Source organism: Drosophila willistoni (assembly GCF_018902025.1).
Source record: "Drosophila willistoni isolate 14030-0811.24 chromosome XL unlocalized genomic scaffold, UCI_dwil_1.1 Seg141, whole genome shotgun sequence".
Classification (NCBI taxonomy): domain Eukaryota; kingdom Metazoa; phylum Arthropoda; class Insecta; order Diptera; family Drosophilidae; genus Drosophila; species Drosophila willistoni.
The window spans coordinates 6578846-6594798 of NW_025814052.1; the positions used below are offsets into that span (position 1 = coordinate 6578846).

Here is a 15953-nt window from a genome sequence, read left to right on the forward strand (position 1 = left end):
AACTCCTATTTTCAATTATTGTGTATTCAGGGGATGGAGGGGCATCATAATAAATGCAGCAATATAAACCCAATATTAACAAATAAAATTACAATTATTGTTTCAAAAACGTACTTGCGCAAGAGACAGCGGGGGGATTGAGAAAGAACCCTTTTGTTTGTCCCTTAGGTCGGAGATGATTTCAAAGAGTTCGCCATGTTTGCAAAAGCTTTTATGAATGAAAAACCTAATTTTCTTGATTGTCCTTTTAACTAGGCGACCTTTAACTCTTCTTAAGGTTTGAGAACTTGAATACAACGTTGGAATGCCGGCTCGAAGTCGATGAATAAAACACAAGATTTTATTCGATATTTGATGAATTCTTTGGATTTGATTTGGGAGACAATTGCAATTTTTATTTAATTTACGGTTTCTTCCTTCCAGGCAGGGGATTTTAAAGGATCTATTTGAAAGCCAATACACTCGTCGCCATCGTTGTTTCCAGAGAACTCAAAATCAATCGTTGTTAACAATAAATTATATACAATTCTAATCTCAAGAGATTGTAACCACCAACAATTTGGATATCGCATATATCTAATTATACAACACAAACAACAAATTCAATTGATTCTCATCGGTTTGATTGAAAATGAATCAACTTATTGAAAGTTACCTGAGAAACATACATACATACATACATGTATTATATATCCTGATAATAGTAATTATTGAAATTTATAAGATAAAAATTACATTGGGCTTGATTAATTTTGGGTTTTTTGTCCACAAATAATACAGATGCCCATTAAAGTTCGTCTGTTAATACATATTGATCAGGAAAAATAGGTTAATGTAAATTAGTTAGGTTTAATTTAATAGAGAGAGAGACGTCAGGTCTCTGCGGTTGGTCCCCTCTTCCTCTTCCTCTACCTCTCTCTATTTCTCTGTATTACAAAGTGTCTTTTGAGACGATCTTCAAATACTCGTTTTACTTTGGGAGCAAACATGTTATACGTAAATCAAAACCTTGCCACAGTCCACCATTCGTTTGGATAGTTAAACTCTTCAGAGTTTAACCTTTATTTCCAGAGAGGCAAGGTTGGCCCGACACAAAATGCGGGTTAAATTGTTTGTCATTTAGTTCGTTTTCTGTTCCGCAAAAAAAAAAAAAGGTAATTGGACAGGCCGCCGGATGGATGGTGTGTCAGTTCATTCCGTTTGCGATCATTAAAATTATTATTATTATTTATTTAATTGAAGTTTTTCTCACATGTCACCCTGACCGAGCGAACACGTTCAATGTATAGAAGAGGATATTAACGTTGTTCAACGTTATTTTAATATCATCATTATCATCATCATCATCGCCTAAATTGATCGATTAACTCGATGATTGTGTTACTTTGCTAATCGAGCAACGAGAAAAATAAGTCAAGAAATAAAAAACAAAAAAATAAAAACAACAGAAAGCTTCAATGATTTTGTTATAAATTCATAGTCTCTCTCTTATCGGGAATTCATAGACATATGTAACTGCATCATTCGTCACAGATGATATATATAATATTTTTGTGATGCATATTCGTATCAGTTCTTAGAAAACACTGCAATAAAAAATAAATTTAAAAACATCCAAAGTCTATAATCGACACGCCGATTTTTATTATTATTTTTTGATGTGAATACTCTTGCATAATTCTAAAGCTATCCCAAGAATCCCACCATCTCATAGATATAGACAGGAACAATGCCTTTCGGATAGATAAAAAGACTGCTCTAGTTTTCATTTTCAACCCATGGAGGAACATAACCTCAAAGCAAAGAATGTTAGAAATTGTTTGACGATAATACTGTTGTCGTTGTTTTCCATCTTTAGCATAGACTCTTAAGAATAAGCTAACGGAAAACAGATTATATTAACATAACCTCAAAAGACGGAACACGAACAAGTGAAGCATAAGAAGGAAAGTTACAAATTTCCTTATAACACTAAATCTATATGTCTCCTTCTACATATAATAGCATTGTGAAAACAAGACAAAACGGAAACAGCTGATATTAACATAACCCTAAAATCTGGGAACTGAAACATTGAAAAAAAAAAAACTTTTAATCCCTCTAGTTTCCACAGTCTTTATATTTTCATACGGATGACACTATATAATTTTCTTAATATCATGCATAATTCTTATGAACTTAGACCACAATCTTGAATGTCCATTGCAAGAGTATAGGTTAATTGTTCTTTATAGACAAAATAATCGACAAGTATATATATCTGGAAAAATGTTAAAAGTGAATAAGTTTAGTTTAGAAAAGTTTTTGGATGACCTTAATTCATTTTGCTTAGCAAAAACCGCCCAAAAACATTGCCCCGATAATATATAATACATACATACTTCCATATGAAGTTGTGGTCAATTGATAAACCGATGTTTTATGAATCCGATCGTTAGAGGTAATATATCTCATCATCTTCCTTGTCATCCATCAGGCATGTTTGGCTCGACCGATAGTATGAAATGGGTGCAGCAGCGCATCCTTATTATTATCCATATCCATTATGAGATTAGTATTCCTTGGGCCGAATGACGCGAATTTGATTTTGTTTTTAGATGGTCTTTGTTGTTAATCTTCAAAAGCACTTGAATCATTGCGCCGCGCCTTTCAGTATATTTTTACAGCTATTACTCAGAGTCTCTAGCAATTATCCACCATAAACATTTAGTTTTGTACCAGATATATAGCATATATACACAGCTATTACATCCATTCCACAAGCCTGTAATTCATTTGCACTCCCCCAAAACTAGAAGCGAGCATGAAAGTTTTGAGTTAAAATATTCAGATATATTTTCTACGGCCCGCCCTTTTACCGGTATATGTATGTGTAATCCCATCAAGTCCCTTTCAAACTGTACGATGATAAAAAAAAAAAGATTGGAAATCGAAAATACTCAAAGTAAAAGTCCCCGCACATCAACTTCTTTGTTGTATAATATATCATAACATAATTCCCTCTTTCTTTATACATTTCAAAGAATATCACTATATCCTCGTATTGGTTCAACCTATGGAGTAGTATATATTCGGTCACGTAATGTCGACTCAGTAATGAATCATCGCAAATAAAAACAGATGGCCATAAAAGAAATTGGTCAAACCAATTAAAGAAAACAGACTTTTGTTATTGCAAAGGTTTTTCTGAAAAAAATGTATGTTCTTTTTACTAAGTGGATCGGGAACTTTAAATTAAGAAGCTTGATTTGAAGTTTACTTCGAGAATTATATGGTTTTCCCCCAAATAAATGTTTAAAAAAAGGCTTACATACACACTTCAGTTAGAGTAACGGCCAAAACACAGATTGAACTTTCTGTACATCGATTGGTACGAATATCTATCGATATTTATCGATCGATCAGATCTTCTAAGAGATCTCTCGATAGAATTCAAATATCTCGAGTCAGTGTACATCTAAACAAATTTACAAGACAAACACAGAAATACATACATACAGTTTCTTTTTAGTAAAGACTCTCATTAATTGATTATACGAAATACGGAAAAGATTAGTATAATTCAAATCATCCGGATTCCTATAATCCGGTTATCCGGACAAACAGTTTTCAAATACAATCATTTTACTTTTACAATAAAAAACTAATATATATTCGTTATCAGGATTGGATCCAAAGATAATCGAAATTTTACGATATCAAAAAAAAAAACAATTATCATATAATATATTACTTCACCTTCAAATCGTAACAGAAGAAGCCAATGAACTATTGTCAATGGAATCTCTTCTTGGAGAATACAATTCTTCACTCACATCATTTGAGATAAAGTTTTTTCTTAATAGGATTTGATAGCACATCAAAAACTTGATAAGGCTCAAGACTTATTTTGTGGCTACTAAATTCAAATCCTGCAGATCCTTGCAGTCAAATCCGCCTTAATATATTCATTAGATAGGAACTAGTTTTCAATTCCGTGAAATAATGCCAATGCCAGTCTAAGCAAGTCTTGAAAATGATTCAATACGAAACGAAATTTCCTTAATTCAATGGCCATACTATATCGAAAAATATATTTAAAGGTCTTTAGATTGTTAAAGTTAAGTCATTTCTGCATATGAAAAATTTAAAAAATTATGAAATGAAATGTTAATTTATTGGCTTGAGTTTTCTTTGTGACATTTTATCTATTTTGATTTTTATATAAAATTTTTTTTTTTTTATAACAACACAAAGGTTGCAAAAACTACCACAACTATTTTGATTTTTTTTTTTAATTTTTTTTCCTAAATACTTACCAAATTCTGGTCATTATACAATTCATTAGTCATTGGAGATAATTATTGGATCGGTATATATATATATAAATGTATATTTGAAATGATCATGACATGTCGAAAAAAAGGAGATATACTCAAGTAATACTGCAGTACACATATATCTAAGAAATTATGATTACAATTAAAAAGATCTATGTAATTGTTAGTTATAGATTAGATGGGATTTGGGTCAATTCTTGTTTTGTTTGTTTGTTGTTTGTTTTTTTTTTTTTTTTTTTTTTCTTTTTCTTTTTTTAATAAGTTAAGTTATGCATTTAGCATTTAGAACTATTTGCTGTTTGTGTGTGGATGTGTCTGAGTGTGTTCATCGATTTGATCGTCTTATCCTTGATGATCAATTGATTCTTCATGGGCTCTGCACGAGGATTTCTTGATGATATATATGAACATGCTCCAGATAGCGCACCTCATTGATAGTGCCGGCGCAACCATTAACATCCATGTGAGTGGACAATGTTTAGCCATAGCTGCCATCAATTTTACGATCTTCATTATTCTCTCGCGACTTGCAAATGTGCTTGTGCCTCAACCACATCATTAACTTTTCCATCCAACATGCGTACACCTGGAATTGAAGTTAAATATCTTAAGGGATATTTCTCAATTTCTTTCAAATCCTTTATTCTTTATTTACCACCAATGCTAGAATGAAAGATGCGAATTCGGATCGATTATGTAATCGTTTGGTGGTTGACGCAAAACACTGTACGGACTGTAGGTGGGTAATATATCTTGATAGGGTCCATCTCTTTTACGTCGAATTTTCTCATGTTGCTGCTGCAGCCATTTAACCTATTTTATCACACATACAAAGGAGAATATGTATGTACATATAGAGAGTGTTAAATGACATTATGTCTTACCTCGAACTCTGACTTTAAGGCACTGTGATATTTGCGACTCAAACGAATCGAACTATTAGATACGCGGTGGTGCTGATACAGATAATAGTCAATGAGAGCTCCAATCTATAAAATAGGGAGAAAGGGGAATTATGTCATAACCTTGTGTGTGTGTTTGTGTGTGTATTTACCTGTCCCTTATTGGTGAAGCCATATTTTGCTGCTATTTCATCGGCTACAGATTTTCCAGCCGGTATATAGACGGCAAATTCATTTGTATAAATTGGTTCCTCTGGCATATTATATGAGCCAAAGATATCAATATCATTTAGATGCTGATGCAGATGCTCATGGTGGTAGTCATCATAACTATTTCTCTTTGTACTGGCATTAATGTGAGTATTTGTCTCTGTCCCTGTTCGCTCTACATTATGAATGAGATGTTGTTGTTGTTGTGGATGATGTAGATAGTTGGCATTTAGACTCTCATTTTGTTGTTGCAGTATTTTGCCAGAATTAGTTGAGCTTTCATTTAAATTTTGATAAGCACTAGTATTTCGGCTTAGGTTAACTATTAAAACTAATAAAAAATATATAAAACTGCTTTTTGCCGCCATACGGCTAAATGTACATAAATAGTTTCTATTCTGGAGTTTCACATATGGAGGAGTTGGTTTTCTCCTCTCCTGCTGCTGTTGCTGCTGCCGGCGGAGGAGCGGAATTCTTTTATCATCAGTGCAGTGCTTTCGATATGCAGCGGCGGCGGGCAATCCCACAAAGGACGAGGCTATACAACAGGATGTTGATAACGTCGACTGTAGCCGATCATCATCATTATAAACATCATCATCATTATGATGATTATGCTGTGTGTATTCTGTTCTATTTCTGCTGTTACCGTCGTCGTTGCCTATTGTTATATCAAGCATATTTAACTATATTGATCAGTTTTGCTTCTTCTTCTTCTTCTTTGTATTCTTCTCTTCTATTAAGGTAGTTGTTGGATATTACTCCTCGAGAGTCGTTTGACAGTGTGTCGTCCTTCTCCTGTATCCGTATTCATGTATATTGTTTTTACAATTATGTGGTGTATCTAAAGAAATAACAAAAAAAAAAAAAAACGAAAAAAATGCCAAATAATTGTTTAAACATTTTTCTTTTTTTTTAATTTTTTTTTTTCGTTGTGGAATAAAAATGATTATGCAGCAAAAAATTAGCGAAAAACATAAAGAATAATACGTGGGATCATTGTGAATCTTTTCGTGAATGTCAATGCAATAATGGAGTGAGTGAAAAGAGACATCATGAGTGTCTCTGAATCATTATCAGCTAAAGCTACAGTAAAGGCTCGAAAATTAAAACCACTTTGCGGTCAAGGTTAAAGTTTGAAAATCCGTCAAAAGGTTTGATTTTTTTCTTTATGTTTTAGTTAACTAAAAAAAAAAAATATATAAGATTTATATTTCATAAATATTAGAACACAAAACTATATTATATAGAAATTCTATAACATTTATATTTGAACAATAATTTAAAATTTTTTTGTTTAACCTTTGAATAGTTTACTTCTGCTTATATTAAGGTTTTTTATACCCTTGCAAAACGCGATTGAATTTCGTAGTGGCAGGAACTGTTGAATTTTTTTCAACAAATTCAGTGTATACAGTAATAAAGGTAAGTGTTATTAAAATATTATGAAGTTTTCATTCCCTAATCAATTTTGTTCTTTTCAGAATCCATCCGAAATTCGATTCCTGATGAGCCGACGTGCTAAGAAATTCTTTGGCACAAGCCAACGACACGTAAATTTCTTATCAAAAACGTAAGAAAATGTAAATAAAAATATGTATATAAATTTAATTTAATATGCTAAAGAATAGAAATAAAGAAATTAAAATAAATATGCTATTAAATAAAAACTAATGCATGTTAAAAAAACACATCAAATCAAGTTTTTATTTATTTTTGGGAAAATGTAGGGATATTCCATCGACAATGTCGCCGCAAATTCGATTGTAAATCCGAGCTATAATTTCGCTGGGACATTGCGTCGACATGTCGCCGCTAATTCTATTGAAAAAACCACCACTATTTTGCTGGGACATTCCGGCGAAATGTCGCCGCAAGTTCCGTTGAACATTCTTCGTCTTCGTCTTCAGCGGAATTTCCATCGACATGTCGCCGAAAATTCGATAGAATGTCCGAGACGCTAGGACACACAATGCTAAATGTCGCCGCAAATTTGTAAAAAATTTACACTTACAAAACTGAAAAATTTGCACTAATAGTACACAAATTCACACAACACATCAACACACACACAACACATTCAAAAATTGAGCCAGACTTGTTGGGTATGCTTGTGTGGGTACGGTACATATGTATGTATACGAGTTTGCATCAAGTACGTACATAAATCAGCATCAGTTATCAAATGTACATACATACATTGCTACCTATATATATTTCATTTAAATTAATTACATTGACCATTTTTTCTTTCTAACACGCTTGACTTAACATTTATCACAACACTCACAGAAAAAATCGACCAAAAAAAAAAAAAAACACAAAAAATCGGTGGAATACAAAAAAACAAAAAAAGAGAACGCGTGCTTACCATGTGTACAGTACATAGGAACTAACCGAATGGACTAGAGCTGGGAAATCCATCGATGGCTCCATCGATAGTATCGATGGAATTTATAAAGTACGATAGATCGATGTAAATTTTTCGATGGCGATGTATCGAACTTGATCAATCCTTTAAGTTAGTCAGAAACGGAAGAATGCGAACTTTCAAACCCATCTATTGTTTATTTCAACTTTGTTGCTTCAATAAAAAAGGGTTTTTACTTGAATATCTCGAAGCAAACCAAAAATTTGTCATTTTTAGAATTGGGTACTTTAAATTAATTTTGAAGTCAATATCGGAATCTTCCAACAATATATGTAGCTGTTTAACAGTATTTGGTATTAGTTTGATTTGCCTTGAAAAGTTTTTTTTTGTTTTATAGCACAATATGTGTATGACCATAGAGTTTTTATTTAAGGTTATTTTGCCTAAAAAGTTAATTAAATGGATTTAAAAACATAATTAACGTTTAACAGTTTTTGCACCGAATAACCCTTTTAAATATCCGATGGAACCATCGATAATATCGATGGTTTCATCCATCGATGGAAAAAGTCCAAGCCATCGATACTATCAACTTTTTTTTCCATCGCTGCAAAATCCATCGAGGGGGGAGACTATCGATGGATTCCCAGCTCTAGAATGGACATGACATGGAGGGGACCACGCAAACCGAACGAGCAACCGAGTTCGACTGCGCTCTAGAGCTGGGAAACTATCGATGGTACTATCGAGGTATCGAATTTTTGCGTTTTTGAGCCACCATCGATAGTTTTTTTTGTCACTATCGATAGTATTGAGCATTTTTAATAGCAACACATCACTTGAATTGGCGCAAAAAGCAAGTACTGGCTGCTGCATATTGGGTAAGATAAATGAATAAATAAGCTTTAAATGTAACAAATTTACTATAAAAATCCATTTTGGATAAACTTCAGTGTGGGTTGGTGTTTCTGAGCATGGAGAAATATTTGAAAAACCTGAAAAGAAAGGGTAAATACACAACTCTATGTGCTGAAAATTTTTTGCTGATATTTGTATATCTATATGCGTAGACAACGAAGAAGCAGAACATATCAGCTCAAATGAGGAAAATAAGGAAACAAAAAGGTCTAGACTTGGGAAGTCAAAAGTTTGGACTTTTTTTACAAAGTCCAATGACGGTAAGTCGGCGAAGTGTCTTTCGTTCGAAAAAGTGTATAAAATCAGCGGAAAAATCGGTCAAATCTCTTTGATCATATGAAGCGTGTGCATCCAACAATAAACGTTGGAGATTTACCGGCTACATTACCAAGGATTGATGCTTTTGTCCCTACAAAGTATGATGCGAATTCTCGTCGAAAGGGGGAATTAGATACGGCTGTAATGAAGTACATTGCTACTGACATGCGACCATTTTCAGTTGTGGAAGACACTGGCTTTCGAAGTATGCTTAATGTATTCGATCCAAAATATAAGTTACCATCGCGCAAGACTTTAAAAAATATGTGAAAAATAATGGCGGAACAATATGAAGCAAAAACCATCAAATTGATGGCAATATTAAAAAAAATTGATTATTGCGCAATAACAACGGATCTCTGGACGTCGTTGGCCAATGAAGCATACATTACAGTAACATGCACATTCATAACAAACGAGTTTAAGCTGCAAACTGCCGTACTATCTACAAATAAATTATTGTCGGAAACCAATCACACTGCACAAAATATCAAGGACACATTGGAAACTGTATTTAACAAATGGAAGATTTCGTCGAAAATAGTCGCAATAGTGACAAATAATGCTGGTGCGATGGTTAAAGCGTGCGATTTACTTAAAATTGGAAATATACCCTGCTTCGCACACACAATAAACTTAGTTGTGCAGAGCTGTCTTAAGCTAGATTGCTTAGCGGATATACTTACGAAATGTAAAACCACTGGCACATATTTTAAGTCCAGCTCTACATCATACAAAAAGCTGAAAGATTACCAAGATGGGGACATTAAATATAGTCTAAAGCAGGAAGTTCCAACTCGATGGAACAGCGCGTATCACATGATACAGAGAATTTTAAAAACGCACGAGGCTATTGGAAAAGTTTTCCTAAACACTTCAAAAGCGCCACAACCATTCACTGTGGATGAACTGGAAATATTATCCGACTTATCAAACTAAAAAAATTACTGGAAACTAAACGCTCAGGTTCCGACATTAATTGATAGAATTTATGTTAAGTGTTTTTTAATTAACGCAAATGTCGATCTTGTGTTGTACACATAGATATAACCAGTGGGGGTTCTTGTTTTCCCTGGAAAAGTAATATTTTTATTATTATTATTTTTAATGGCTTTGTTTATAAGCCATTGCAATATTTATCATTTTGCTTTTGTTTTAAGATTTATTAATTCCCATTTCAACAAATAAAACAAAAATATTAAAAACTATTTATACTTAATCGTAAATAGATATACATATTAAGGTTGGCAAACCTTTTTATTTCAGATTGAAGGAAGCGTTTCCTATCCGATAAGGTATATACATATTTTACTGATCTTCATCAATAGCTGTTTTGAGTTAGCTTTTTACCAAAATTTTAAGTATCTTATTCAAAATTAAAAGAGTAAAACTTGTTTTCAATATCCATTAGACCACAAAATTTCCTAAAAATCTGATATATATCTGATAAAATATAGCCAAGTAAGCGTTTTAACGTTTTTAACTAGCTCCAAGACGGCAAAATTGTCGCCGAACCTGGTGTGCTTACAAGAGTGAGCGAGATAGCCAATCTTTGCCCTATGGCATTTAAAACGAATTTTTTTCTTATATAAAATTTGTTCGATATGAATTTAATATTATTCTTTTACTTACTTTTTTACGACTTATTTCGTTAGATATGCTTAATTAAACTTCTTTCTAACAATTTTTATTTTTGTGTTTTTATTAAATCTTACCGAATCAAATTGTTTTTCTACAATATACATATATCTAAACAAAAGCTCTTAAATAAAAAAAAAAAACCAAGAAAACATGTTATGTTTTATGTACAATCCTGTTTCCGTATGGGACCCTGAAACTCGACTGTTTCGACTGTTTTTTTTTTTTTCTTTAATTTATTGCACTACTTACTTGAAGCTCTTTAAATCTAGACAGAGACAAGTGCAGTCCATTGAATAGTGACCAGTTCAATGCGACAAGGAATTGCATCACACATCTAAATCGAGTTTATTTCTATGGCAAGTTTTTATGTGGTCATGCTATTGAGGTGTCCGGCACTTTTGGAGCTCATCCGTGTTCATGGTGAATAGTAATTGTTGTTGTTGCCTAAATTTTTAACATTTAACCGAGAATTGAAAACACAATTTATTTTGGTAATATCAGGTACATATGAAAAATTCAGTCTTTTATTGTTGAAGAACATAGTTGTTGATCTTATTGATTTTTTTGTTTTATAATCACAGTCAAGAAGATTTTCAACAAAATCGAAATAGTTAATAAATAAGTAATTTGTTGTAATGAGATCCATTGTTTTAAAGTTGTAACCATGCGGTTGTTGTTGTTGTTTGTGATGGTGTTGTTGTTGTTGGTATTCGTCAAAAGGTTTGACCTCCTGTAAACATAAAATTGAATTAGTTAATGATTCTTTTTTTGGTTTTTCTTTGTTTCTTTTTTTTTTTGTGGCAAGTGGAAGGAAAGAAGGCTTTGCAGCATTTTACAATAAACGGCAAATCAATAGTAAATATTGAAATGACCGCGCAAAGCAACGAAAAATAGTCGATAGAAACACAACAACGTTCTTTAGTTCAAAAATAAAAAAAAAAGAGAACCAAATAACGTTCTGTCAAGTAGTTTCCCTTCTTTTTTTTTTGTTTCTAAGAGGCAGCACACATTTGAAATGTAGTAGAAAATTGTAGTGCTAAATATTTATTATTTATTTTTAATATGCATAATATTTATGTAAATGGATTACCTGATACAGATACGAAATTGGCATGTGAGTGAGCGAGATAGATAAAAGAGAGAGAGAGAGATGGTGTGTTGTTGTTGCATACACATACACACAGACACACACACACAAAACAAACAACAAACTTCAGGAACAACAATTGACTCGGCATCAGCCCGGCAACAGTTTAAGCTAATTTCAAAACAGACATTTATCATCATCATTTGTTCCTCTCTCTCTCTCTCTCTCTCTCTCTCTCTCTCTGTGTAGTTCTCTTTCTCTAATATAAGCTCAACAACATCCAGAATATGCTCTCGAGGAATTATTTTGGCAAGTCCTCTTCTGCGTTTTGATAACAATCTCACATAATAAATCACGTGCGATCAAAGTCCAATTGCACCCGGGATATTAAGAATTACCTATGTATGTCATATTAGGATCAGGGCTGCTCAACCTTTTTTAATAGGCGGCATACAGGCGCCACAGACCAGATCAGGCCAAAACGATGCCACTGACAACTCCTATTTTCAATTATTGTGTATTCAGGGGATGGAGGGGCATCATAATAAATGCAGCAATATAAACCCAATATTAACAAATAAAATTACAATTATTGTTTCAAAAACTTACTTGCGCAAGAGACAGCGGGGGGATTGAGAAAGAACCTTTTTGTTTGTCCCTTAGGTCGGAGATGATTTCAAAGAGTTCGCCATGTTTGCAAAAGCTTTTATGAATGAAAAACCTAATTTTCTTGATTGTCCTTTTAACTAGGCGACCTTTAACTCTTCTTAAGGTTTGAGAACTTGAATACAACGTTGGAATGCCGGCTCGAAGTCGATGAATAAAACACAAGATTTTATTCGATATTTGATGAATTCTTTGGATTTGATTTGGGAGACAATTGCAATTTTTATTTAATTTACGGTTTCTTCCTTCCAGGCAGGGGATTTTAAAGGATCTATTTGAAAGCCAATACACTCGTCGCCATCGTTGTTTCCAGAGAACTCAAAATCAATCGTTGTTAACAATAAATTATATACAATTCTAATCTCAAGAGATTGTAACCACCAACAATTTGGATATCGCATATATCTAATTATACAACACAAACAACAAATTCAATTGATTCTCATCGGTTTGATTGAAAATGAATCAACTTATTGAAAGTTACCTGAGAAACATACATACATACATACATGTATTATATATCCTGATAATAGTAATTATTGAAATTTATAAGATAAAAATTACATTGGGGCTTGATTAATTTTGGGTTTTTTGTCCACAAATAATACGGATGCCCATTAAAGTTCGTCTGTTAATACATATTGATCAGGAAAAATAGGTTAATGTAAATTAGTTAGGTTTAACTTAATAGAGAGAGAGACGTCAGGTCTCTGCGGTTGGTCCCCTCTTCCTCTTCCTCTACCTCTCTCTCTTTCTCTGTATTACAAAGTGTCTTTTGAGACGATCTTCAAATACTCGTTTTACTTTGGGAGCAAACATGTTATACGTAAATCAAAACCTTGCCACAGTCCACCATTCGTTTGGATAGTTAAACTCTTCAGAGTTTAACCTTTATTTCCAGAGAGGCAAGGTTGGCCCGACACAAAATGCGGGTTAAATTGTTTGTCATTTAGTTCGTTTTCTGTTCCGCAAAAAAAAAAAAAGGTAATTGGACAGGCCGCCGGATGGATGGTGTGTCAGTTCATTCCGTTTGCGATCATTAAAATTATTATTATTATTTATTTAATTGAAGTTTTTCTCACATGTCACCCTGACCGAGCGAACACGTTCAATGTATAGAAGAGGAGATTAACGTTGTTCAACGTTATTTTAATATCATCATTATCATCATCATCATCGCCTAAATTGATCGATTAACTCGATGATTGTGTTACTTTGCTAATCGAGCAACGAGAAAAATAAGTCAAGAAATAAAAAACAAAAAAATAAAAACAACAGAAAGCTTCAATGATTTTGTTATAAATTCATAGTCTCTCTTATCGGGAATTCATAGACATATGTAATTGCATCATTCGTCACAGATGATATATATAATATTTTTGTGATGCATATTCATATCAGTTCTTAGAAAACACTGCAATAAAAAATAAATTTAAAAACATCCAAAGTCTATAATCGACACGCCGATTTTTATTATTATTTTTTGATGTGAATACTCTTGCATAATTCTAAAGCTATCCCAAGAATCCCACCATCTCATAGATATAGACAGGAACAATGCCTTTCGGATATATAAAAAGACTGCTCTAGTTTTCATTTTCAACCCATGGAGGAACATAACCTCAAAGCAAAGAATGTTAGAAATTGTTTGACGATAATACTGTTGTCGTTGTTTTCCATCTTTAGCATAGACTCTTAAGAATAAGCTAACGGAAAACAGATTATATTAACATAACCTCAAAAGACGGAACACGAACAAGTGAAGCATAAGAAGGAAAGTTACAAATTTCCTTATAACACTAAATCTATATGTCTCCTTCTACATATAATAGCATTGTGAAAACAAGACAAAACGGAAACAGCTGATATTAACATAACCCTAAAATCTGGGAACTGAAACATTGAAAAAAAAAAACTTTTAATCCCTTTAGTTTCCACAGTCTTTATATTTTCATACGGATGACACTATATAATTTTCTTAATATCATGCATAATTCTTATGAACTTAGACCACAATCTTGAATGTCCATTGCAAGAGTATAGGTTAATTGTTCTTTATAGACAAAATAATCGACAAGTATATATATCTGGAAAAATGTTAAAAGTGAATAAGTTTAGTTTAGAAAAGTTTTTGGATGACCTTAATTCATTTTGCTTAGCAAAAGCCGCCCAAAAACATTGCCCCGATAATATATAATACATACATACTTCCATATGAAGTTGTGGTCAATTGATAAACCGATGTTTTATGAATCCGATCGTTAGAGGTAATATATCTCATCATCTTCCTTGTCATCCATCAGGCATGTTTGGCTCGACCGATAGTATGATATGGGTGCAGCAGCGCATCCTTATTATTATCCATATCCATTATGAGATTAGTATTCCTTGGGCCGAATGACGCGAATTTGATTTTGTTTTTAGATGGTCTTTGTTGTTAATCTTCAAAAGCACTTGAATCATTGCGCCGCGCCTTTCAGTATATTTTTACAGCTATTACTCAGAGTCTCTAGCAATTATCCACCATAAACATTTAGTTTTGTACCAGATATATAGCATATATACACAGCTATTACATCCATTCCACAAGCCTGTAATTCATTTGCACTCCCCCAAAACTAGAAGCGAGCATGAAAGTTTTGAGTTAAAATATTCAGATATATTTTCTACGGCCCGCCCTTTTACCGGTATATGTATGTGTAATCCCATCAAGTCCCTTTCAAACTGTACGATGATAAAAAAAAAAAGATTGGAAATCGAAAATACTCAAAGTAAAAGTCCCCGCACATCAACTTCTTTGTTGTATAATATATCATAACATAATTCCCTCTTTCTTTATACATTTCAAAGAATATCACTATATCCTCGTATTGGTTCAACCTACGGAGTAGTATATGTTCGGTCACGTAATGTCGACTCAGTAATGAATCATCGCAAATAAAAACAGATGGCCATAAAAGAAATTGGTCAAACCAATTAAAGAAAACAGACTTTTGTTATTGCAAAGGTTTTTCTGAAAAAAATGTATGTTCTTTTTACTAAGTGGATCGGGAACTTTAAATTAAGAAGCTTGATTTGAAGTTTACTTCGAGATTTATATTGTTTTCCCCCAAATAAATGTTTAAAAAAAGGCTTACATACACACTTCAGTTAGAGTAACGGCCAAAACACAGATTGAACTTTCTGTACATCGATTGGTACGAATATCTATCGATATTTATCGATCGATCAGATCTTCTAAGAGATCTCTCGATAGAATTCAAATATCTCGAGTCAGTGTACATCTAAACAAATTTACAAGACAAACACAGAAATACATACATACAGTTTCTTTTTAGTAAAGACTCTCATTAATTGATTATACGAAATACGGAAAAGATTAGTATAATTCAAATCATCCGGATTCCTATAATCCGGTTATCCGGACAAACAGTTTTCAAATACAATCATTTTACTTTTACAATAAAGAACTAATATATATTCGTTTATCAGGATTGGATCCAAAGATAATCGAAATTTTT

At 32.8% G+C, this 15953-nt stretch overlaps 1 protein-coding gene and 1 long non-coding RNA gene across 3 annotated transcripts; one reads left to right on the forward strand and one right to left on the reverse strand.

Annotated features, from left to right (window-relative positions):
* Positions 1–4340: 4340 nt before the first annotated feature.
* Positions 4341–7821, reverse strand: LOC6648842 (furin-like protease 2). The gene is made up of 5 exons (XM_002071550.4): positions 7803–7821; positions 5374–6275; positions 5204–5308; positions 4975–5132; positions 4341–4905 (listed from the first exon to the last, which is right to left on the reverse strand). The coding sequence occupies exons 2-4, from the start codon at positions 6109–6111 to the stop codon at positions 4983–4985; spliced, it is 993 nt and encodes a 330-aa protein (XP_002071586.2). The 5' UTR covers positions 6112–6275; positions 7803–7821; the 3' UTR covers positions 4341–4905; positions 4975–4982.
* A 748-nt stretch (positions 7822–8569) lies between these two features.
* LOC111519310 lies at positions 8570–10750 on the forward strand. 2 transcript variants are annotated; one of them, XR_002724317.2, is made up of 4 exons: positions 8570–8683; positions 8756–8810; positions 8873–8980; positions 10305–10750. It is a non-coding gene; the product is annotated as an uncharacterized LOC111519310 (long non-coding RNA). The 2 variants fall into 2 exon arrangements; XR_002724316.2 differs by lacking the exon at positions 10305–10750 and having other exon boundaries at positions 8574–8683; positions 8873–9479.
* The last annotated feature ends 5203 nt before the right edge of the window (positions 10751–15953 follow it).